This window comes from Ambystoma mexicanum, chromosome 3q (assembly GCF_040938575.1).
Source record: "Ambystoma mexicanum isolate Mex_15411 chromosome 3q, UKY_AmexF1_1, whole genome shotgun sequence".
NCBI classification, from domain to species: domain Eukaryota; kingdom Metazoa; phylum Chordata; class Amphibia; order Caudata; family Ambystomatidae; genus Ambystoma; species Ambystoma mexicanum.
The window spans coordinates 1,039,852,162-1,039,878,196 of record NC_090926.1 but is presented as its reverse complement, the minus strand read 5'-3'; the positions used below and the strand labels follow the sequence as shown (position 1 = coordinate 1,039,878,196).

At 46.0% G+C, this 26,035-nt stretch overlaps 1 protein-coding gene across 5 annotated transcripts in view; it reads right to left on the bottom strand.

The window, feature by feature from the left end:
• Positions 1–26,035, bottom strand: part of USP36 (ubiquitin specific peptidase 36) — a 1,150,746-nt gene that overhangs the window by 793,099 nt on the left and 331,612 nt on the right. For 4 of the 5 annotated variants that reach the window (XR_011305183.1, XM_069655231.1, XM_069655233.1 and 1 more), the window contains exon 8: positions 8,165–8,247. Coding sequence is in view for 4 of the 5 variants with exons in the window: in XM_069655231.1 (XP_069511332.1) it covers positions 8,165–8,247 (83 nt within the window). In the remaining variant the exon portion in view is untranslated. The remainder of the gene's footprint in view (positions 1–8,164; positions 8,248–26,035) is intronic. The other variant, XM_069655232.1, reaches the window with a different exon arrangement.

Below are 26,035 nucleotides of genomic sequence, written 5' to 3'. Positions count from 1 at the left end.
TAGGTCTTTTGTACGGATTGCATTGTTAAAATTAATTAAAAAATAGTTTTAAAAAAATTGAACAATAAGAGTAAAGATCTAAGGAGACGCTCTCCCAATACAACCACATAGGGAGTAGCGAAGCCTAGTGGTGGATCTTTGACCAGAACCCCACAGATAATGGTTAGGAAAAAGGAGAGGTAGGGCCAGGACTTCATGCCGTTAAACCTTACGGAGGTAGGGAGCTAGACACTGGTATGTTAACTCTCCGGTTATGTTCAGATTTACTCGGGGATCACTTCAGAGGCTCCTGAAAACACTTTTCCTTTTTTAAGTTGATTGAAGGGGGTGTAGCGATAGCTGATGCAGAGGTCACTTTCAGTGTGGGGTTTAGGTCCGGCTCATTAGCGGTTCCATGCTCTGGCGAGATGGTACCCGTTACTGGACATCTGGAAGAACCTGGCATGATTAAGAAAAGACAACCAGCCTGTTGACAACCTCAGGGGATCCCCATAGGTCATGATGCAGGTGAAATTAAGTGATGGCCACTGCAATCAAATGGCAGATGTTGAGCCTCATGACTGAACCAAAAACAGGTCGTAGGAGGTCTCCTTTTGTGTTGGAGCTGCAACTTGACGGGAAGATGTCTTGTTTCAAATGTCCAGGGTCTGCAGAGTCCCAAATCTGAACTCTGGATGACCGAGCCATGAACCCACGAAGAAGCTGGTCATCCCATTGCTGGACATTCCGAAGGCTTCAAAGGTCAAGCAGGAGTCAGGACTGGTTTGCTCCCACTGGTCCAGGAGTACGAAGCACTCATTAAGGCCTTCTGGAGATCAGCAAAGGAGCAAAGCTTTTCCCCGGATGGTAATTCAGCGAGATGCTCCTCTTCAAAGGGGTTGCATGAGTCCTTGTTTCATCTAGGAATCGAGCTGGCGCTAACCCCAAATGCACCAATGGTAAGTATCTTTACCATTGAAACTGGCAGGGTCTGTCCAATTATGGAGAGCATCCGACAAACAGATTTGGCCAGCAACAGAGACTTCGGCCAAAATGTGGATTGGGATCAGTTAGCCCCAAATATGACCACAAACACTGCTGCTTTGCCCAGGAAAGCTGAAGCTTTGCCCAGGAAAGGGCTTACCATGCATTGCAAATCCGGCACAGAGATGGTAGGAATAAGGCCAAAATACAAGGACGGAGGAAAATTCGTGGCAAGGCCATTTCAGAGTATCTGGTACTCTAAAAGGCATCAAGAGATAAAATATAAAAGTGCAATTAGGAATATGAAAATACACGATAGAAAACTATTCACTGACACAAGCCAGTGCTGGACACATCATGCAAGTAACCATAAAATTGCAAAAGACAAAGTTAAAGGGACGCAGTGTAAAATAAACCAGGAATTCCTCAATGGAGAACAACTTCTCCTGCACAAATCTGGATTGATCAATGCTGCCAAAATGCATGAACTTGGCAAGGTAACCAAATTGAAAGAGGCATCTTACTTCTCCAAGACAGATTCAAAACAGCAAAAAGTAGTAGGTTCCATAGATGTGTACGGAGGGAAAGCAGGAAAAATAAAATCTTTCAAAAACTCGTATATCAACAGTACTTTAACAGGTCAGACTAAAAGTGGCTGAAGGGTGGTGTTAAATTAGAAGTTATTTACAGAGGAGGCAGATGATATCCTGGCATTCAGGATACTTCCCAATATTTTCCCCCAACCCCCATGCCTACAGTGATAGACGATGTCCTGACATCCTCAGTGACAGAATGGTAAAAAGAGGCTAAAAAGGTTTTTTCAAAGTCACTACCTGTGGTAGGACTTGCAAAAGCCAAACAATGGTTAACTAAGGTCATTTACAACTGTTAAATATTTTCTTTCAGCTGCTTTCCTTCCACAGACGACTATGGGACTCCCAATTCTTTTGCTATCGTCTGCTTCCTGACCTGGATTTTTGTAAGTAATTAAAACCAGCAGCTTTCCTTTCCTTGTTATTTGCTCACTTTAATGGGGGGAAACTGACCAGTCCTTAAAATGATCTATACTGGGAGACTGTCTCCCTTAGTGGAATGGTTGCATTTTTAAAGCTGCACACAACCCTTAAAGTGATGTGTGGTAAGGAAACTTTGCATCCTCATAACATTCTCTTTTGTAACTGTGGTTACAAGTTGTGTGTCCACGATGGGTTGGTGGCAGTTAAGTCAGATTTCTAAAATTAACCCTGGTCGGCAGATTTCAGGAGGCCATTTTAGTTATGGTGACCAGGGAGACAGTTTAGCCTAACCGCAATCAAGATAGTGTGGAGAGCAGTCTCAGGAGTGTACGAGTGTGGTCTGTGGCCCCTATGAGTCCACACAAGTTAACACACACAAATGCATCTTAGACAGTTATAAAAGTACAGTTATTTATTAATTCATACTACGAAATAAAGCAAGCAGGTAGTAATATCACACAAAGTCATAAAGCAAATATATCCATTCACCATCAGGATGACTTACAATACATCATAAAAATAATTTACCAGGAAAAACAAGCAAGTATGTGGATGTAGGTTAAATGATTAGAACCAGTCACAAGTACAATTCCCTTTACTTAAGAAGTCCAGCCCTAAGATGTATGGGGCCTAGTGCCCAAAAGTAATGGGTTCCAATACAAGGTTTCCGTCAGAAAAGTATTCTCTACACGGATGCAATGGGCTTGTGGTGGTGAGTCAAAACCGTTCCAAATTGTTTAAAAGTCCAGCAACAATTTGGCAGAAGACAGGTTAGTTCTCCTTTCCCTTCAAGACCCAAGTCTAACCCACAGCTAACGCAGGGGGAAGGAGACTTGACCCAGGTTCGATCACCAATTGCTACCCCTGAAGAACACAGGCTGCATTGAAATTGTCCAAAAGATAAGTAGAGTCCAGTAAATGTTTCTCTCCCAGTCCCACCATCGATCTTAGTTAGGCAAGGTTGAATTAGAGTGGGGACTTTATGCCCATTCAACTCTATAGTGCAAGGGGCGGCAGGAATAAGTAGTCCAACTTATCCCTTACTCTGATTTGGCCGAGGAATGCTTCAGGGGTTCCTGAATCCACTGGGACCTCTCACGTCTGCAATGTGTCCAGTCGAGAGAAATCCAGGGGCTGTGGGTGCAGAGGGCATCAGGATTGGGTCTGTCAAGTACGTGCTTCTGGCTGTGGTGATATGGACACCCTTGACGCACAAATCCAGACCTTCACGGGACAGGTGACCTCCACAACACAAAGACGACTGGATTCGCCAGGTAGTCACCACAATCAGGCAGCGACAAGCGATCTTGGAAGGACACAAAGGAGCAGGCCATGCAATCCTTCTCTTCAGTCAGCAGGGTTCAGCAGGTGTCTTGTTACACAAGTTGAACATCCACAAAGCTCCAAGGGTGAACTCAGAACTGCGTCAGCTGCAGCAAGGTAGCCCAAAAGGGAGCTGATTAGTCTACCGGTTTGTCCAGGGACACTTCCCAAGGCTCAGTCGTCATGGATCATCGAGCAGGGTTGGGACAGGTCGTTTCTACCAGTCCAGGGTTCGAAGCACTGATGAGGGCCTACTGGAGATCAGGAGAGAAGAGCAGGGGTTCACCGGTACTTGGCTGGAGGCAAATCTTGTAAGCTGCCACAGTAGCCTTCTGGTTTTCTGCGTGCCACACTTCTTTGTAGGGGTCTTGACTCACAGGATCTGTCGAATGGCTGCAGGAGTCCTTGTATTCTTATAGATTTTTCTTTCTGTACTTTGTGGTGACATGTGTACAAGATTGGCCAGTGGTATCGGATATTTTTCTACCATGTTTTTAAACATTTTACTTGTGCACTTCCGCATTTTACCACATAATGCCATAAAGAGTATAATATACTCTAAAATGACTGTACCCCGAGATTTCTGGCCAACCGTTGGCCATTTTGTACTTCCCTCTCAGGTCCGGAATTGCTCACAGAGAACGCACTCCCAGATAAAATCAAAGTCAATGGGTCAGAGAGTCTGCAGTGAGCCAGGACAGCCAAAGTCAATTTTAACAAGGTCTATGGAGCTGAGGCATTTCTTTGATAGGACAAAGTCTTGCACAAAGTTAGAGAGTTTGTAGTCTTGTGAGGGATAGAGCTGAGATCAGCTCTGCGAAAAGTAGCTACTGCAAGTCTCAAGTGAGATACTGCAGGTTACAGACCAAAGAGGTCCCTTAGTCAGCACAGTACTTTAGTTTAGAAGAAGAGGATTGAGCTGGTTTCTGTTCTGGTTGCAGATCCTGGGTTCCTGGGCCTCAGTCGTGGGGACATGATGGAGGACGTCTGGAGGACTCCTGCATTGCAGTTTGAAGGTCAGCAGCAGCTACGGGCTCTTTTCAGTTCAGCAGCACTTCGCAGTTTCAGATACTGGCAAATAGCACCACCGCAGATCATGGACACTTGAAGGGCTTCCTTTACTCCTTGAGTCCACACTGGTACCATTTAAAGACGATGCACTCAACTATGGATTTCTAGACCCCTGGCACTCGGTTCCAGCAGCATCAAAGAAGTTCAGCCAGTTGGGAAAGGTCCTCCAGCAAAGTTCATCTTGGGGTTAGTTGGTCCCACTAACCCAAGGGAAGAAGTTGTCTGTTCTCTAGTCGATTGAACTGGAGCTTCAGTACAGCAGCAGGGCGTTCATCGTGCAGTTCAACAGTCCAGGAGGATGAGGCAAGCTTCTCTTCACAATTCCTTCACCGGATGTTTCGTCCAGTGGTCGACTCTGCCTTCAGTTCAAGAAGCCTTACCTTTCATGCAGGTTTCTCCCATTCATGCACAGCCTAGCTGTCACTCACACAGCAGGGTGGATGTTATGCAAGGACAGCCAGCCAATCAGCATTGGGTGCATTCAGGTAACGGAGGAGACTAAGGACAGGGAGTTTCGGTCACCTCCCTCGCTTCCTGCCCTGCCAGACACACTGGAGCCATAGGTGTGTTTCAGTGCTGAAGCCTGCTAAAAGGCAAAACGAACAGAAAAAAGGGTTAATGGCGTGCAGAGTAAACCCCAAGAAAGACTTCACTAGTAAGAAATGTCGAAAAAAGACTGGGGACGTTTTGACACAATGGTCACCCATGGGTGCTATACTGCAGCGGATGACTCAGCCTGCGGTAGAAAAATTAAACCAATGCCACGAGCCATTAAAAGTAGTAAGGGTAACAAACAATGTTACATGAGTAAGTAGGAAAAAGGGGCTACTAAGTAACCCACCCAGCACTCCACATAAAATAGGGTGTTCTGGACCTACATAGGAACAAGGTAAGTAAAGTCAATTTCACTTTACTACTCTTGGGAACAGTAGTGCACCCAAGAGAAGGTATTTAAACCTTATAAGAAATCCAAAAGATTTCTCTGTGACACTGCACTGAAGGTGCTGTGTGTCACCATACAAAAGGTAGGTGCCTATGGAGTTTGTCAGACTTCAAAAAGAATGAAAGAGTGAAAACACACAGTCCAAATCGGGTCAAAAAACGAGCGTGAGAAAAAGGTCTCACTCAATCCAGGGTTAACATTAAAAGTCCAGCAGAAGAACTGGGGGTCTCTAAGGCAGGAGAAATTAAGCACTAAAATGAAAACTCTCCCTAACACTGATGAAGGCAAAATGGTGTACCGCGATAAACAGGAAGAAAGAGGCCCCATTGGATATTCCATAATACCAGAGGATATGGGAGAGGATGACAGCAGAAATTAATTGCACCTTGCGGAAGCTCCAGAAGGTCTGGGCCACTTTAGTACAATATGCAGGAAAAGAGTACAGAAATCTATGTACCCATGAAGATTAAAATATTACGATTTATACCCACTTAGGAGAACCAGCGAACTTGTTGACCTGAGGGGGGATTGTATGAGGAATATGAGCAATATTTGTGTTCACTATGAAACTGTAATTGAAGTTGAAACACTATATATCATATATAATTTGAGAAAATACAAATGGGTGTAAGATGGAACGCATGTTTGATTCTGATGATTGTACTTCAAATTGGTTGAACAAACTTTGGTTACAAAAAAAGTGAACACACATTGAAAGCCAACAGGTAGGTAAATTATCCAGAAATTAAGAAAGTCAAGTAAGTTAGGGGTACTCTTCCAATGCAACCACACTAGGGCAAGCCCAGGCAGATCCTGGGCAGAATATCACCGACCGCAGCAATGTAGAGCTAGTGAGTGGACTTTATGCCCATACACTCCCTATTACGGGAAGGTGCAGTGGAAACAAGTATGCACACTTCTGTCCCTTACTCATATTATCTGAGACCACCCCTAGGATTCTCAGAATTGCTAAACCTACTTAGTTCAGCCATTAGTCCATTGGCCGAGGGTTCAGGAGCCATATGTGCAGTGGTAGCTTTCAGTATCATATTGGGTCCGGCGAGATGGCACTTCTGTGCTCTGGGGAGACTGCTCCCAATGTCTCGAAGCAGGATAGCCCAGGTGACAACCACCACAGGTCCCCCATTAACAGGAGACCCCTAGTGCACGACAGACTGGCAACAACGAAGAGGAACCTGATTAAGGGTCAGGAGGCGTCACTCAGTGATTAAGGCTACTCTGTTCCCGAAAGGACCCTCTTCGCGTTGGAGAGCAGTAGATGCAGGACGGCGGGTCTTGGGCCACAAGCAGATGACCTGCGAAGTTGCAAGCCAAAACTCGGATCAGGGACTGATGCACCGAAGATGCCCTGGATGAAGCTGGCCTGCCCATAGGATGGTGCTGGAATGCTTCCAAAGCCTTCTGAAGGCAGGATCCTTGTGCTGGGATCCGGACTGATTAACCCCCACCAGTCGAAAGCGCTGTTTAGGGTCTTGAGATCGATGCAAAACCCTTCGCTGAAGGATTCACAGCATTCTTCGGGCCTTATGCAGGATGCTAGTTTTCCTAGAGGTCATGGCAGCAAACAACTATTTGTGGAACAACTGCAGGGCGCATCCTTTAATCCCAAATTTTATCTCAGGGCTGCCCCAGCCCACAAGTAAGGATCTGCATTATTCAAAATGGCAAGGGCTGTCCAATCATGGACAGCTTACTGCCACATGTCTGCCCAGCAACAGACCCCTGGCTGGACGGTGGATTGGGACAAGATTGTCCCATCACCCACATGTAGTGTCGTTGCACACATCGCCGCTTTGCCCGGGAACGGGCTTACTGTGAACGGCATGACCTGACCGGAGAAGACAGCAAGAAAGTCAAAGAAAAAGCCAAATTACATGATGAAAGCAGGTGGCACAGACATTTTGAGTATATAGTGCATTATTATGCAGTCAAAAGTGCACACAGTAAAATGATGAAACAGCAAAAATAGAACAAATGTTACAAAAAGTAAAAAGCAAAAGTGAAACATACTCATGCAGGAATCACTTCACTGTAAAGTGATGTGTGTGACAGTAAAACAAAGGAATCTCACAATGGGGACAGGATCACTCCTGCACTGGTAACCATATGGACAGCACAGTGCCCCCAAAAAGGACTAGCTGTGTAAGGAAATTATATTTAAAAAAGGCTTTACTTGCATCCAAAATCAGGACAGGGATCAAATCATAGCAAGTCTTAGCAATTATTTGGGGGGTTTCCATTGATATCAATGGAGGAAAGAATTTTTCTCCAACACCGTGTATCTTTCAACACCACACCGTCGCAACTTATAAGACTCAGAAGGAAACAGCTGCTTGACAAGCAGGCATGAGATTATGGCCATCTTTTTAAATACTGCTACAAGTTGTAATATTGCAGCTATTCTTTCTTAAGGAAGTAAACACATGCAACAATGGGAGACTAAACCCACAATGCACTGCTTGGTGACTGAACTGGAGGTGAACTTACAGAAATGGCTATTAGGTGGCAGTGTTGCGTGTTTGTCATGGTAGCCAAAATGGCTTCCACTTTTACATGACAGGTAGAACGTTTTTTCCTTGCATTTTTAAGCCCATCATAACATTGATTGTGTTTGTTAAACTAACTGGATAGGAGAAATTGGCATTGTGTTTGCCGACAAGGCCCACTACTCAGATGGACTTTTTAAGACGATCGAAAAACATGTTTAAGCAGTTATGTGGAAGGGACTGCATAAAAAGCAATGGGTGCGCCAAAGCTCCTCAAACCAACAGACCCCATTCAGAATAATGCACTGAAAGAAATATCACCTTAACCATCACTCACGTACTTTGCACACATGTAGGCGTTTTCTCCACTCAGTGCATCGGGTTTCACAAAAAGCTCAAGTGCACGGACAATGTTTGCTGCCTGCTGAAAGAGAGATGTAAAAGAGTGTCAGATACTTTGGACCAAGAACTTGTTTAGATAGCACTTGGTAAATAGCATCCGTTACATTGCATCAAACTCAATGCTAATTTTATCAACAATTCAAAGCCGACCCATTCCCTTCAAGATTCATATCCGTAAACTGCAGGTTCTCACTGGGTCATCCTCAGTGTAACCCCCTACACACAATCACTATTCTAGGTACCATGTAAAAGCCGAAATGTACAGACATGAAAACCTATCTGAAAAGTCTGGCATTTTTGCTTGTATTTTTTGCTATTCAATGTCCAATATCTACTGGTGGACATTGTACAGTCTGCTTGTTTTTTTAATTGATGTCAGACGTAATTCCCAAAGAACGTTCAAGAGGAGTCAAAGTGATTTTATCCAGAACAGAGTATCCTTGTAGAGGGTCCACTGTACCGTGTAGCAGATTGTCTGTAGAAATGTATTGCAAAGTTCCAAACACAGTCTGCAGTCCTGGGCAAAGGACCCTAAAAAAGTAGCTAGAAGAATCTAATAGAGAAGCTGGTTCAGTGCCTACTGGATCAGTTGGGTTCTTGGTTGGGATATGAGTTTATCATAATGGAGAACGGGGATTTATCGATTTCTAACTTGGACAAATCACAGATAAACCTCTTGGCTTAAAGTTATCGTACACAGTATAAAAGATAGACATAATTGGTGTTAGACTGGATTTCTAAACTCAGGCCTGGTGGACAGATGCTTAGAAGGCCACCAAAGTTGTAGTGAACAGGGAAACCCTGGGAGCTGTAGCCAATCAAGATAGCATGAAGAGTGCTTAAGGATAAGTCTCAGGAGAAAGAGTATGGTCAGGGGTCCACAATGAGTCCACACAGTGAGCAATCAAGGATAACACTAAAAATACTATATTTATGGCCAAGAAAAAACTATGAAAATGACTAACAGGTAATATCACAATACACCAATAGAAAAACACAATCACAGTGAGTTAGTGTAAAACAATTAACCCAAGTCAGAGAAGATTTTAACTTTAGGACTAAATCTCCCTCACTAGTGAGATCCCCCAGACCGTTCTGCTTTACTTGTGGATTATTTTTCCCTATACTTTTTTTTTTATTTTATTTGATTTGGCTGAATTTAATCAACCTTTCAAAATGTACAATCAAAATATTTCATAATACATTTCATAATATAAAATTCATTAAAAAAATGTTTCTCTTAAAAAATTACATTGGTTCGTTGTTATATTTGTAACAATATTTAGACAATAGGTTAAAAAAAAAAATACCAAGCAGGCAACACCTATAAAGTAAAAAAGTGAAAAAGAATAAGGTAAATTCACGTACCTACATATTTAGTATAACCAAGATGAATAAGTAAAACATTCAAAATTAGGTTTCCCAACAAATCTGCCATTGTCAGTTAATCTCTTCTAAATTCAGGCTGTCAAGAAAATGTATAGCAGCAAGTTGAATTGTCATGTTATTACACCCCAGTAGGACCGCCCAACATTCAGATTGGGATAAATTCCCCAGGTATTCACAGTGTCTGGTAAACATAAGTTCTCGTTTGAGTCTTAACATTGGACACTCTAATCAAGTGAACCAGTGTCTCGGGGACTGTGCCAACTTTACAAAAACGACACAAGTTTTGGTCCGCACGCACAAGCCGGTGCCTTACTTTTATGTCACCTGTCACCCACAAGTTAAGGCAAAGGCGTAGTATGCCATTACGATATTTAGGTGAAGAACATGGTATTAGGTATGGTGGCAAACCCACCTTTTTTGGTGGAAAGCGGGCCATGTCCCATCACAAAAGGTTAGACAGAGTTCACAAGTGTTTATCCAATCAGTCCGCTGAATCTTTAGTTTTGCTTTTTTGGGTTTGGATAACAAGTCGATAGTTATGTCGGCTTTTGCAAGAATGTAGTAAACTTTGTTCAACCAGGTATTCACAAATTCATATTTGGCTGTAAATACATAGTTCAAGAGAATTTGCAACAATACATTATCATTTGTGGTAGCAGACATTTCCTAAATAAGGAACACAGGCGCCAGCTGTAATGCGCCTGGAGTGAAAGCAACCCCAGCTCATATCTCAGCCAGGGTATCGGTGTGCATTGGGGCCAGGTGGAGCACTGAACACCAGAATTTGGCTTCCCATTGATTAAATTTAAAGGTGGACTCAGTTGATATGGATTCTAGGCCATAAAGTAATATTGGAACAATTTTCTTGGTCCAAAAATGCCATGCCGGCAAGATTGAGAATTTACCATATTTCTGCATAATAATGCGTACTTGGTATATAGCTGAAATTGACTGGGTCTCCACATGCTCCAACTGTCCCTGTGCTTTCAAATTTCCATCAACGATCATGCCCAAGTAACAGTAATTTGGTATTACCCCAATCGGGGTACAGCCAATGGTCCAAACGAGTGACAATGGCCCTGCGCGTCTAGGTGAGTATTGTACAATCTGCGTTTGTGATACTAATCGAAAGTTCATTAAGTATTACATATTCCTGGAACGCATCAAGTAAGCGCTGTAATCCGACTTGAGTCCTAGAAATTAGGACCAAATCGTCAGCATACATGAGTGATTGTATTTGGTGGTTGTTCAAATTGGGGGAATCCGAGATAACCTTTGACAATGGCTCTTTAACATCATGTATATAATAGTTGAAAACAGCAGAGGCCAGCGAGCACCCCTGCTTCAATCCCTGAAATGTAGGATTTTATTTTTACAGCAGTCCATCTAGGGTAATTCGTATTCTAACAGAGGTTGCATAATGCATTGAGTGAATAATGTCTTGCAATGCAATCGGACACTTGTCTCTTTTTAATCTATTCATTAGTAGGAGGCGGCTGACTGAATCGAAGGCTGCATTGAGGTCGATAAAAGCAAAGACCACCTGTTTGTTCTCCTGACATTGGGCTTTTATGGCATTAAGGGTCAATAGGTGATGTTCGTTCCCATGCCTGCCATAAACCCCGTCTGATTGGCGTCACAAAGGTGACAGGTGCTTGTCCAGTTGTTAAATTCACGAAGCACAAGCCTAGTAAAGATCTTACCAGGGGCGTCTAATAACGCTATTGGGCGGTAGTTCGCTGGGACAGTTTGATCGCCTTTTTTAAAGATAGGAATAATTATGGAGGACTTCCAAGACAACGGGATGATACGCGAGTACAGTATGTCTTTAAATATTGATGACAATATATGGGCCCATATCTGTGGATGTGTTTTAAACATTTGATTCGATAACCCATCTGGACCTTCTGCCCTCGAGGAGCAGATCTTTTGTATGATGTTATAAATCGTTTCATGGGAGGCTTCCATCTGCCAAGATGATATAGATGCTGATTCATAAGTGCATTCAGTGAAATTTGGGTCAGCATAAAGATTTAAAAAATGTTTGACCCATGCTTGCGCCGATACTCCATTGAGTTGAGCATCTGCCTGCTGGTGGCAAGTATGATTATTTAGCAAATACCACATGCCAGAGGAATTCTTATTGCGCATTGCGTGCGCCATGGCTTCGCTATCTTGCTGGAATATAATTGACTTTCAGGCACGCAACCAGTTCTTGTATTTGCATTTAACAGATTTGAGTTTCACCCTTTTAAGTGCTGATGTTGACTTTAGAATTAGTTTTTTAGTCAACCTGTATTCAGCTCTTCTTTTTGAGATGATGGGATCAAAGGCATGCAGATGTCTAATGAGGTTACGCTGAGGGATTGTTACTGTTTGGGCAAAAGAGCGCAACAAATCTGTATACTCATTTCTATCAGATGCGTTTGAATTGACATTAACCAGATGCTCAAACTCATTCAGTTTATTCGCGTTCCATCTGAGTCGTTAACGCGAACCATTGACTTCCAGATTTCCACTATAATAGGCATTGCTGCATTTTGGCGTCATAACCAGATTGATCTCAAGGAACAACTAAGATGTAATCAATTGTACTGGTAGATGAACCGCAATGCCATGTATAGTGAGCTGGAACATCACCCTGCACTGAGCCGTTCACCATGTGGTAATTTCGCTCACTCATGAGTGCCATCCGCTTTTGTGCTGCTTGGGTTTGTGGCGTATGCTTCCAACAATCTAAGTTTAGATCACCCAATAAGATGGTATGTGTTATCGAGTTGTCCAGGGCAATAAGTTGCACAATGTCACCAAGACCAGGCCCATGGCACAATGGAAAAACCAGCTTTAATGTTTACAGCAACCAGTAAGCCAGTTGGTGGTCTCCCTCCCATAGGAATGGCAGGATTCAGTGACAAATCAGAATTGTCCCAGAGTGGCGGTTTAATTAGCCAGGTCTCTTGCAACGCTATGATGTGGTAAGAATCACCCATCTCTCTGAATGAGTTGGACAAGTGGCTATGGCCTCTGGAGTTCCAGCTAACACAGGTGGTACATTTCAATTGTTATTGGTATTGGTTCAAGCTCTCAGACACCCAGTTTTCTCTAGTTTCTCAACGCGTGCCTTGATAGATCTTGGGCATTGTGGTTGTTGATTTGGTTTTTGGTGTGGCATATTCCGGATCCTCAGCTAACAGGAATCCCATATTAAATAGGATCATTTTACTGCGCCATATTGAGTGCCAAACCACCCCTGATGGAATCCAAAGTCTGACTATATAGAGTGGTGAGTCAGTTAGAAATTCGATCTGGTCTATGTCCGACGGGGAGATGTTACACAGATCTATTTCACCAAATATGTTAAGCACACTTTGTCGATTTAAGTCATACACAGGGTGGTCTCCCTCTCTGGATTTTAGAATCAGCGTATGAAATTTTGCGCGTTGTGGATGTAAATGATGTAAGGGCAACCGGATTTCGGATTTGCGGGAAGACTATTTCGGAGTGATTGGCTTATCAGGGTGATCAGATGACCATGCATTCTTTTGCAACTGAGCATCCCTGGAATTGGCTGAGTGAGTGGAACGAGTAAGGTCAGACAAGTTGACAGCACCTTGTGCCACATCAGACGAACAAGAAGGCTGACAGACTATTCGAGAAAATGTTTTTGCAAGATTAATGGTCAAATATTCGTCCACTCTTTTTATAAGTTCGTCAGTTATGGTCTGAGACACAGAGGATTCCACTGGGTGAGGCTTTTGTGGTAAAGGCGCAAAGGATACTGATTTTGGCTGTGTCAAAGTGGCTATTGTCAGTTGTAATTGCACTGGCATTTTCAGGGGCCCAGGTTTAGTTGATAATTGTTGATCAGTAACTAAAGTAGGCCTACTACATACAAAGGAACTGGCATTTGTGTTTGGTTTTTGAGAGGAACTTTCCTGCTCCTCACGCAAAGAGTGCACTAATTGTGATAGAGGGGAAAGTGTTACTGTTGACCTTGGATTTGCACTGGAATTGGAAGTTAAGATTGAGGGCTGGTGGATCATTCCCGCTGTCCTGGGTTGCTCTACTTCACCAGTGGCACTACTGGTAGGTTGAAGTGCTGCAGGCAAGATTGCCGGCTTACCAAGTGTTTTATAAAACGGTATTAAGAATACTTTTTGGGTTCTTTGTGCCGATCATATATATTTATTTTTTTTAATTGGAATAGCAGATTTTGTTTTTATTTTATTATTGTTAAGCTTCGGGTTTCTGGCTTTCAGTTGTTGTAAGTGACTTTGCCCTTCGGTCACTATTGGTTGTAAATTTGGTGTCTCCACTAGTCGAGATGGAGCCTCCTTACCCAAAATTGGAGTCGGTAACAAGGGAGTAGATTTTTCCACGAGACACCACAGGGCCTATTATGCCTGGGATTGGCGGAAGAGGGCAAGGAGCCTAGACAGCAGGGGTCACCACCAGTGGAATTTGAATCTGTGTTTGTGCGTTGGATCTGTTTATGTCACCGTCAACCATGTGTTTAGCAATCAAGATACCAGATTCATCTGGGCAGTCCTGGCTTAGAGAAATTTAGACAGCTGTTTGAAGACTTGATGAAACGGCTGTCTTCACAATTGTAGGGTTTGACGAGTGACTTCAGTATCTAGTGATTCTAAAAGTTTGCACAGACTATATACAGCGGTATTAAGTGCTGAGAACGCTGGTGGAATCATTAGGATAGTTTGCGCCGAGTTATCAGTTGGGTAAGGGTTGCTAGGGCGAGGAGTCGGCATTGCAAAGGACTTAAGCATAGGCAATTCATTCGCGTCAGGAGAGTCACAGGTAGCTGACATGACACTGGGTATATGGTCAACCCCTCGAGAGGAGGGGACAGACACACGTGTACTCGCATGGATTGAGAGCGCAACTGAATCAGATAGTAGTTGGGGAAATGCAATTGGGGAAATTGACAACTTCGAAGTATGCAAAATGTGACAATTTTTGGTAGATTCCATCGTCATGTCTGAGATTGGTTGGATGTTAACCCGTCTCATGGGAGTACAGTGGGATGCATTAAGCTTCCTGATGGTCAAGGGGGAAGGCGTTTGTGCTTCACATGAGGAGATTGTAACAGGAGACAATGGTGACATGCCAGATCTATTATTCTGGAGATTAAATGGGAATCTGGTTTGCTTATTGGCAGACCGTGGGGTCACGGAAGTGGCAGAGAAAAAGGTTTGGAGGTAACAGGGCAGAATCAAGTGAAGATGAAAGAGTTAATGGGTCGAGTTGGGTCGCTAGCGACAACGGCACTATGGGAGGCATGTTGGTTGTTAGCTTGTATGAAGTATAGACACTCATTAAAAATAAAAAACGTTTTTACAAAAACAAGTAAGTGTAAAACACAACAATATACTTTCCCAGTAAAACAAGACAATAACAGTGACTTATATGAGGAACCAAGACAAATGTACGTGTTCGTAACCTGTCTCACCTGAAAAGGAAATGAAATATTAATGTCCGCTTACAATGACCCGTGATGTGTGAATTACACTCGACCGAGGCACCGTGGCTGCGCGGCTAAGCGGCCAAGCGGTACTCACACGGTACTTCCACGATACTAGTTGGTGGGAACATTTTTCTACACTTTTAATCTTTATGGGTGTCATTTTTAAGATTCTCTATAGTATAATGTCCTTTTCATTATATTCCTTTTGACACCTTCTTGGGTATATACCTTTTATTGCCCTTTGGACTCCCCTTTTACTTTCTCTGGCTAACCTTGTGAGAACTACAGTTCCCAAGGGTAGAAAGGATAGTTGTATCACTTCTACATTTTGTTAGATGAAAAACAATGTACAATACAATGTATCCCCTTTCTCACTAACACTAACAATTCAGTTACAGGAACAAGCCTACCTGTAATGGCTGGTGGCAGATAACCTTTTTAGAAATTCGGTGCACCTTTACTGCAGGCTGTTTTCACGGCTGCGGTAAAGGCACCTCCTGTTCCTGTGGGAGACTCCACCTGCCTTGACCTCTTGGCAATAGTTAACGCAACCTTTGGTATAAGCATGTACTACACTAGTTGGAAGAGTGACTGAACAGCCAGGCTTATCTCAAGAGGGGTCAATGTGAGCTGTAGGGATGAAACAGATTCACAGTGACAGTATCAAAATAACACTTATACTCAAGGTTTTCTGATTAAATAATTATTAATTTGTCAGTTTGAATAAGCCTTCTTTTTAGAAGGGAGCAAATATGTAACAACTATTCTTCAACAATACAAATACACACACTCAGTTTCAGTAAATCAGTAAATACCCGTTATGTAGAATTCTCAGAAATGCGGCAATTCCCTACCTTAGAGACCCCCAGCAACTTTGCTGGATTTTGACGACTTGATTTTTTTAACCTGGAGAGAGCGAGACCATTTTTCCCACTCTCTCATGTATTTCAATGTGATTTCTGAATTTTGTGTTTCTTTTTGGTTATGGAGCCAGACAAACTCCATAGGCATCTTATACATTGTGACACACAGCACCTTCAGTGCAGTGGCACAGCAAAGTCCTTCAGATTTCCCAAGGTTTAAATACCTTCTCTGGGATAAACAACTGTTTTCCAGAGCAGTAAAGTGAAATTTACTTTACTTACATGTGTAACTTTCTAGACCCAGCACACACTATCTTACAATAGGGTGCTGGAGGGGTTACCTAGTATTCTCTTTTGTCTAGCTTCTCATGTAACATTTTTATGTTACCCTTTCCTCATTAAATTGCTGGTGGCAGCGGTTTCGTTTTTAATACCATGGTGTGCATTTACTGCAGGCTGCGTTCGCAGCTGCAGTAAAGCACCCAAGGGTGCCATTTTTGTCAAAAGGGTCCCAGTCCTTTTTTCACCAATTCTTTGTGGAAAGATCCTTCTTGAGATTTACTCTGCTTTCCAAATCAGGTTTGGTCCCTTAGTTTATTTTGTCTTTGGCGCGATTCACGAGTGAAGCCCGTCTCTGGCTCCAGGGTGTCTGGGGTAGGCAGGAAGTGAGGGAGGTGCCCGAAACTCCCTGTGCTTAGTCTCCAAGGAATTCCAAATGCACTCTGATGATTGGCCAGCTGACTGTCCGCCAAGGACAGCCACCCTGCTGGGTGACTGACAGCTAGGCTGGAATGAAAGGGAGAGAACTGGATAAAAAGGTGAGTCCTTTGGCTTGGAAGGCAGAGTCGACCACTGGACAAAGGCACCGAAGAACTTCAAGAGGACGCCTGCTGCAACTCCTGGACCGTTGGTTTGCCCGGTGAAGCCCTGTTGCAGTGCCGAAACGCCAAGTTTGCATCGACAGAGAAGCCCCTGCAAGGTCGACTTCTCCCCTTGAGTTGGTGGGACCAATCAACTCCAAAGTAAGCCACCTGGACATTCAACTCTGAGCTGGTTGAATTTCCACAGAGTTGCTGCTGGAAAACGTGTAGCCAGGGAGAGGAACACCAGATTGTGTGCATTGCTTTTAAGTTGGCCAAGAGCTCCAGGAAGATCCTCTGACTCCCAGGAAGCAGGACTGACCGAGCCTCAGCAACCCTCAGAGTGCGGGATCCCAGAAGCAAGGAAAGTCCATCTCGACAGCCAGGAACCGCAGTGTTGCTATTTGCGGTAGACGCGAGGAGCTGAAATTCCGAACATCCATTGAAAGTGAAGTTTGCCCGTCCCAGTACAGTGCAGGAGTGCCCCGACGTCCTCCCTCTTGTCCCCATGACTGAGGCCCAGGAACAGGGAGATCTGCAGAGCTGCACAGGAACAGGAGTCATCTGCGGCATCTTTTCTTCATTTTAAAAAGGTACTGTACAAAGAGAACTTACCTCATGCTGTAGAGTTGCTTGCATCTTCTACTTACTCATAAGTCTAATCAGCTTGTGGCCCTACATTGATTCATCTATTTCTTCAAAGACTTCTAAAACATTGTGCAAATACTTTTCTACTTACCTGCAAAGAAGTGCTTCAGCTCATATAGACTTCTGCCTTATGACTTTGGCTTAGCCTGTTTCACTGAATGACTCTTATTGGGGGATCTGAAAGTATTTGCCTGCTTAAGAATAATTATGATATCTTGTGTGCTCCAATAACCTTTTCCTTTGACCTACTCTTAAACCAATTCTGAATGCCAAACAGTAATACATTAATGTCAACAGCACCCTATTGAAGTCACCTGTGGGTGTAGGTCTCTGCTGTATGCCATCCAAAATATATGTGTGTGGGGTTTTACAGTGCTCCCTTCTGACGAAGGCTTATATTAACTGACTGGTAAATAAGGAACAAGTTACTTACCTGTAACTGTTGTTCTCCAGCATGGGGTCTGGCATGGATTCACATGCTCATGAATATTCCCCGTCAGGCTGGGAATCCTTGGTAAAGAAAAAATCAGTTTCAGTTTGGTTTCTGAACTATCTTTCTCCTAACAAGCAATCACTGGTCTCTGGGTCATACTGCCCCCAGCCAATGACTGCCCTCTACCTAAGCCCCTCTGGCAGCCATCTACAGATTTGGTAGCACGTAAAGTGACAGTAGGACCAAGAGAAGAGCCGCAGAGGGGTAGGCGGGAGGGTTCGCATGTGAATCCATGCCAGACCCATGCTGGAGAACAAAGGTTACAGGTAAGTAACTTGTTCCTTCTCCAGCATGGGGTCTGGCATGGATTCACATGCTCATGAATAAAGAATACAAAGCAGTACACACATGCAATCACGGGAGGTGGTAAGGCTCAACATTAAGCATCTCAACATTAAGCATCTCTTACCTCCTCACCAGGCACACCTTCAAGCGAACAGGTTGCGCAGCACTGTATGGCTGACTCGGGACTCCTCCCTGGAATCCCGGTCGACGCAGTAGAATCTCGTGAAGGTGCGAGTCGACTCCACGTAGCAGCCCTGCAGATGTCCAGCAGGGGCACACCAGACAGGAACGCTGTAGTTGCAGCAATCGCTCTGGTCGAAAGGACTCTCGAACTGCCAGGCACCAGTTGGTTCGCCAACCGGTGACTATGGGTGATGCAGCAGGAGAGCCAGATAGAAATGGAATCCTTGGAGAGGGCCTGCCCTTGGTTCATAGGACCAAAGTTCACAAACAGCTGTAATGTCTTCCGAAAACTCTTTGTGCGGTCCACGTAGAAGTTCAGCGCTCTAGTCACATCTAGCGAGTGCAAAGTCCTCTCAGCCGGCGACAAAGGCATCGGGAAGAAAACTGCTAACACCAAGGGCTCGTTTAGATTAAAGTCTGACGGCACCTTGGGCATGAAGGAAGGGTGCGTCCGTAGCATCATCCTCGTTTCGTGAAATGTCAAGTACGTAGGTTTACAAGAGAGGGCCTGAATCTCTCCCACTCAACGTGCGGAGGCGATGGCCACAAGGAACGCGGTCTTCCACGCTAAGAATTTCAGTGGTACCAAATGCATAGGCTCGAACGGGGGACCCATGAGCCTAGTCAGCACCACATTGAGCTCCCAGGCCAGAGCTGGAGACGTCGCCGCCGCGAACGAGCAGAAAAGTCCTTTCATGAACTCCTTGACCAGGCGGTGCGACACAGCGGTGGCCGCCCCAGAGTTCTTTTGTAGCCGGAGATAGCCGCCAGATGAATCTTGATGGAAGCGTGTGCTAGTCCTGCTTTGGCCGTCGACAGCAAGTACGGTAGAATCTAAGGGGCCATGACTCGTAGAGGGTTTATCTTCTGTGCACGGCACCAGACAGAAACCTCTTCCACGTATGTCCATAGCACTTCAGCGTAGAAGAAGCCCTGGCCTTGGCAAGAACCTCCTTGCAGTCCGCCGGGATCTCATATCCTCAATTCTAGTGCTGCAGGAGCCGGCCTCAAAGTTCAGCGACCCTGGGTCGTGATGCAGAATCGCTCCTCCTCCTCTGGCAAGATGATCTGTGGCCGCCGGAAGCTTGACTGGAGGGGACGCTGACAAGTCCAGAAGGTCTGGGTACCATATCTGTCTCAGCCACGCCGGTGTGACGAGGATCATCCTGCACCGGGAGTTGATTGAGAGTCGCAGAAGCAACGTCAACGGTGGGAACGCATATAGGAACAGGCCGTCCCAGGGGAAGAGAATGCATCCCCCATGGTCCCCGGCTGGGGAAACCTGCTAGTGAACCTCCGGCATTTGGTGTTCGTCGCCGTCACAAACAGATCGATGTTGGGACGGCCCCATCGTCCGAACAGAAGATCCACTTGATCCTGCCGAAGCTCCCACTCGTGGCACGAGCACAGCTCCCTGCTGAGGGAGTCGGCGATGATGTTCTTCACTCCCGCCAGATGAAACGGGAAGAGGAATATCCCCCTGGGCCACGGCCCAGTGCCATAGGAATTGCGCCTCTCTGGAGAGTGCTGGGGATCTGGTGCCCCCCTGCTTCCAGATGTAGAACATTGTGGTGGTGTTGTCCGTGAAGACCTGTACCACCTTGCCATTGAGGGACGGAAGGAACGACTTGAGGGCCCAAAACGCTGCCCTTAGCTCCAGAATGTTGATCTGCAACAACTTCTCCTCAGGCAGCCACAGGCCACTTGCGTGGAGATCTCCGATGTGAGCACCCCATCCTACCAGGGAGGTGTCCATCGTGACAGTCTCCTGATGGCAAGGGGTCTGGAAGTCAGTGCCCGCCGCCAGATGCGTGCGGACACCCCACCACTGTATCGCTCGACGGAACATCTCGTTGAGAGATCCTGTCCTCAAAGCTTCCCGATACCTGTATCCACCGGGCGTAGAGGTACTCTTGCAGTGGCCGCATCCGCAGCCTGCATAGTCAATGAGGTATATGATGACGACATCATGCCGAGAAGGGATTTGATGGACCTCACCCTTGCGATCTTCATGGTCAACAGCTATTGCACCTTGCCCAGGATGGCCGCTACCCTCTCCTCCGACAGACACAAGGCACGACACGGTGTTGAGTCGGGACCCCAGGAACAGCACGTCTTGTGATGGCACCAAGCAAGACTTTGCTTAGTTCACCGAGAACCCCAGTTCCGTCAGCAGCCAGACGGTTTCTGCCGTGTGAGTAAGGGCGATCTCCCTCGATTTTGCTTGGATGTCGTCCAGGTAATGGTATCCCTTGGAGACACAGCCGCGCCGCCACAGGCGCCAGTCACTTGGTGAACACCCTTTGTGTCGACTTTAAACCGAAAGGAAACGGCTTGAACTAATAGTGCTGCCCTTGAACCACGAAGCGCAGGAACTTGCGGTGCCCCTTGTGGATAGGGATGTGAAAGTAAGCGAAGTCCAGCGTCGACAGGAAGTCCCCTTCTTCCAGCTGCCCCAGCACGTGCTGAAGGGTGACCACCCGAAACGTCTAGAACCTGATGTACTTGTTCAAGCGACGGAGGTCCAGGATGAGCTGCCAACCACCCGTCTTCTTGTCGAGGAAGTACCGAGAGTACACTGCGGAGCCCTGGAGCCTCTTTGGAAGGAGTTCTATCGCGCCCTTTTTCAACATTGCCCGCAACTCCAGCAGAAGCTGGGGGACATGGTTTTCCTGCCTGGGCACAGGTGGTACACGTGGACACTTCCGTAGGAATTCCACAGGCTGTCCGTGGGCCAGCGTGTCCAGCACGCAACATTCAGAGATGGTCACCCACATGCTGACGAATTTCACCAGACGGCCTCCCACCGGGGTGCGCGGGTGGGGGTCAGACGTCCTGGCCCTCGGTGGGAGGGGAGCGAGGCGATGGATGTAAGGAGGTGGAGGGTGAACTCTCTTGTGCAGGAGTTCCCCCGATGGCTCAGGTGCTGTGGTTCCTCCCACCGGCGACAGGGGCATCCTTGGCAGAATCTCTGAGTGTGTAGCGCCTGAAGGATGTCCACAGAGATGTCCGCCAGATGCAGCGGTGGCTGCTGAGGTGGCTACAGTGGAAGGGACAGCGGCAGAGTAGTGTCCTCCGGCTCCTGAACGCCCTGCTCCTCTTCATCTGTGTATCAGTCACTCTCCACATCTGCCTTGCCGGGGTCCCTACCGTAGGACCTGGCCTCGACAAATCTTTAGTCCAAGACTGTCTTGAGACCAGGAAGCTCCTCAGAGGATATGTCCGTGCCCTGTAGCACTACTGTGCCCCCCCCTTCTTCTCGATCAGGGGAGACGGTTTCGGGGAGCTGACCGGCATAGTCTTCACCGGCGTCTTCTCTGCCGACTGAAAAGATGATTTCATCCTGGCCGGCAGGGAAACTCTTGCTTTGGGGCTCTGTCCTGTGAACCCGTGTCAACGGCCTTCGCCAGGGACGCCACCACTCCTTCAATGGAGGTTTTCGCCACGTGAATCTAGGCCTTAACGACCTTGGTCGTGCTTGGGGCCTTCACCATGGGGGGGAGGGTCAATGCCAGGCTCCCCATTGGCCTTCTCCGTCGGAGCCGATTGGGACTTCTCCAGATGTTTACCCGGGTGCCGGACCGTTGGCTCGTGGTCGAAGGTGGCTGAGATGCTGCGCCTTTCTTGGCTGCCGAGGAGCCCGCACCAACGGCGCTCCTGGTGCCTGCGGACTCGCAGTGCTTTGCGTTCTGTTGGGCCCCCATCGCCGGGGCACCCTCAAAGGTCTTAGAAGACTGCTCGGATTTCTTCTTGCGGCTGGGTGACCGAGACTCACCCGACTGGAGCTACTTGGTAAGCCGCTCGCGACGGCCCTTCATGGTGCGGGGAACCATGTCCTTGCAGTACGCACAGGCCTCCTCCACATGCGTATTGTCGGTGTGCAGGCAGTAGAGGCACAGGGAGTGCCCATCGTCCAGGAAAATGTTCCGTAGGCTGCATCCAGGGCATATCCTGAACAGAGGCGTTGAGTCTCCTCTTCAGCCATGTCCTAGGCCTCCAAGAATCTTCTGGAATCCTCCAAGAAGGTAACTCGATGAAAAATCTCTCTTGAGGGGCATAGAAAGTTCAGAAAAACAGGTCCCTGTTAGTCAGATGATGAATCGATGGAGCTTGAAGCTCGATTGACCGAATAAATAAGAGCAAACTCTTAGAAAAATCGCAAACACAGCAAAACCTCGAGAGCTATAGCACGAGGACTCCCAACACTTGAACGTGCAGTAAAAATCTGAAGATGGCTGCCAGAGGAGGGGCTTAGGTAGAGGACCATCATTGGCTGGGGGCAGTATGACCCATAGACCAGTGATTGGTTCTTAGGAGAAAGAAAGTTTAGAAACTGATTTTTTCTTTACTGAGGATTCCTAGCCTGACGACGGGGAATATTCATGAGCATGTGAATCCATGCCAGACCCCATGCTGGAGAAATACATTTTTTTTTCAAGAAACACTTGTCACTGTGAATCTCTGTGCAACTCCCCTACAGCTCACATTGACCCCTCTTGAGATAAGCCTGGCTACTCGTCCACACTACCAACCTGTGTAGTACTGACTTATACCAAAAGTTGGGTTGCTATTGACAGGAGGTCAGGGTTGTTGTAGTGCACCCTAAAGGGTACTACATCCAATCTTGCCTAACATCCTTTAGGGATGGCACACAGACACTTCCTATACCCCGAGGTAACTTCAATTGTTAGGACGCTGTGGACACTGATATCACTGGTACATATAAAGCAATACTGAGTTTGATGTCAAAAGGAAAAGGTTAGAGGAAGAAACAATCATCAACAAGTTTCTCAAACAGGTAAGCACTTTTGAAACCCCCAATGCAATGTAGAGTAACCCTTTCCCAGCTTTACAAGTAAGATATGTATGACATTTTGGAGGGACAGATGAAAACACAAAGTAAGAGGTTATAAGTGTTTTTCAGGGAGCCAGGACAGCCAATGTCACTTGAGCAAAGTCTAGGGAGCTGAAGAACTTCTTGAAAGTAAGTAAAGTCTTGCACAATGTTAGAGAGAGCTTATTGAAAAGGAAAAGGGAAATGACTTTCTGGCCATAAGCTGGGAGGCTTGTGAAAGGCAGAGCTGCAAGCAACTCTACAAAAGGCAGTAAATGCAAGTCTCAACTGAGAACAAGCAAACTACACAGCAAGTAACCCTTAGTTTACAGTACCTTAGGTCTGAAGAAATGTGGGTCTGAAGTAATTGGTTCCAGCTGGCTGAGGCCCAGATCCTGTTGTTCCTGGGCCTCAGTCGTGGGGACAAGAGGGAGGACGTCTGGGGACTCCTGCACTACGGTTTGAAGATCGGCGACAGCAATGGGCAAACTTCAAATCAGCTGCACTTTGCGGTTTCAGCTTCTGGCCAATAGCACCACTGCAGGTCTCAGAAACCTTGTGGGCTTTGCTTGCTTCTGGGGTCCAGCACTGTTGAAGTGGCTCAGGCTTGGTTAGTCCTGCTTCGAGTGAGTCCAGAGGATCTTCCTGGAGCTCTGTTCCGACTTAAAAACAATGCACTCAATTCTGGCATTCCCATCCCTGGCACTCGGTTCCTGCAACAGAAATGGAAGAAAAGCCAGCTTCGAGAGGATTTCGTCTTGCGGTCCTTTGGTCCCACCAACCCAAGGGGAGACGTCGTCCTTTGCAGGGCTTCTCTAGTCGAGGCGAATTTAGAGTTTCAGCACTGAAGCAGAGATTCACCAGGCAAACCAACGGTCAGGAGCTGCAGCAAGCGTCTCTTCCAAGTTCTTCTTCAGATTCCTTCGTCCAGTGGTCAACTTTGCCTTCTGTCCCTGCCAGACACACTCGAGCCAGAGGCGGGCTTCACCAGTGAATCCCGCCAAAGACAAAACCAACAAAAGGACCAATCCTAGTTTGGTGTGCAGAGTAAATCTCAAGAAGGCCCTTTCCAACAAGAAATAGCAAAAAAAGAAGAATAGGTCCATTTTGACAAAATTGGCCCCCATGGGTGCTTTACTGAAGCTGCAATTACACACTCAATGGTAGAAAAAAGTAAACGACTTCCACCAGCCATTAATCATGGAAAGGGTAACATAAAAATGTTACATGAGAAACTAGACAAAGGGGATACTAAGTAACCCCTCCAGCGCCCTATGGTAAGATTGTGTGTGGTGGGTCTAGAAAGTTACAAAAGTAAAGTCAAGTCAATTTCACTTCACTGCTCTTGGAAACAGTAGTTTAACCAAGAGAAAGTATTTATTTATACCTTTGGGAAATCTGAAAGACTTCCCCGTGCCACTGAACTGAAGGTACTGTGTGTCAAAATGTAAAAGGATGATGCCTAGGGAGTTTGTCAGACTCCAAAACCAAAAGAAACAGTGTTCAAATCAAAGGAAAATACATGAGAGTGGGAAAAGGTCTCACTCTCTCCGGGATAAGAATTAAAAGTCCTTAAGTCCAGCAAAAGAGCTGGGGGTCTCTAAGGTAGAAGGGAATTGGCACATTTCTGAGAATTCTACCTAAAAGCACCCAAGGGTGCCAATTTTACCAAAATGGCCCCCCATGTAGTTACGCCATTTTAGTGTTCCATGTCCTTACTTGGTCCTTCCCCTGGCCTCCAGGGTGGGAAAGTTCTTTATGTTAACTTTATCTTTGGCGGGAGATGTCAGTCAAGTCCGCCCTGGTTCCAGAGTGTCTGTGAAGGCAGGAAGCTAAGGAGGAGTCCAAAACTCTGCAACCCTTTGTCTTCAGGCCTGCCTGCGAGAATCCAGTTCAAACTGGAAGGCTGGCTGCCCCGAAAGGTCTTTTATAATATCGGGGGTTGTTTGGCCCTCTTTTTGATAAGGGGGGCCTAAGTTAAGAGGGGTTTCTTCCTCAATTTGCCCTGGAAGGTCTGTCAACACCTCCTCCACCCCAAGTTTGAATGTTGCATGCCTGTGTGATTGGCTGGGTTACAACATAAAAGTCCAATATTGGAAGCTGAAGAGGTAGTCTACCACGGTACAACGTCCTTTCGTCGCGGGATGTTTTTTTAGTGGGTTTTTTACTGCGATTCTTTTTTATTTTAAACCCCATCAAATTTTTTACCCCAAAAAAGTTCATAATTCGATGTGTTTTTTTCAACAAAAAAAGAAATTGCGGTAAAAAAACCCTGCGAAAAAACATCCCGCTTTGAAATGACATGGAACCGTCGACCACTGGACCTGAATCATAAGAGGAGGATGAAGAAACCATGGCTGAGATGACTTCCAGCGACCGGAGAGCCTGCTGTGTAACCAGAGTCTGTTACCTTTCCTTCCAAGCGACCTGGGGACTCTGGAAATGACAACCGCAGACCCAGAGCCTGGTGAGATCCACTAGACTCGAGAGAACCTGCATTTTAAGCCATCCCATGTCGTGCTGCACTGCAGACCTCAAGCCATCGGGCATTGCACGGTCTACAGAATTCTGAATCAAGCTGAAACTTTGGTGGCATCCTGCTGGACCCCCAGAGACACTGATCGAGTCCTTGCTGGACCAATTTAGAGACAGGAATCCGACCAGTGATAGTCGGTGTTTTCCTGGCTTCTAAAAGGATGCCAAAATAACATAGCCGCAAAGAAACTCTTGCCTGGAGCCTCTGTTGATCCCTGCTGCAAAATCCCTCCCAGTC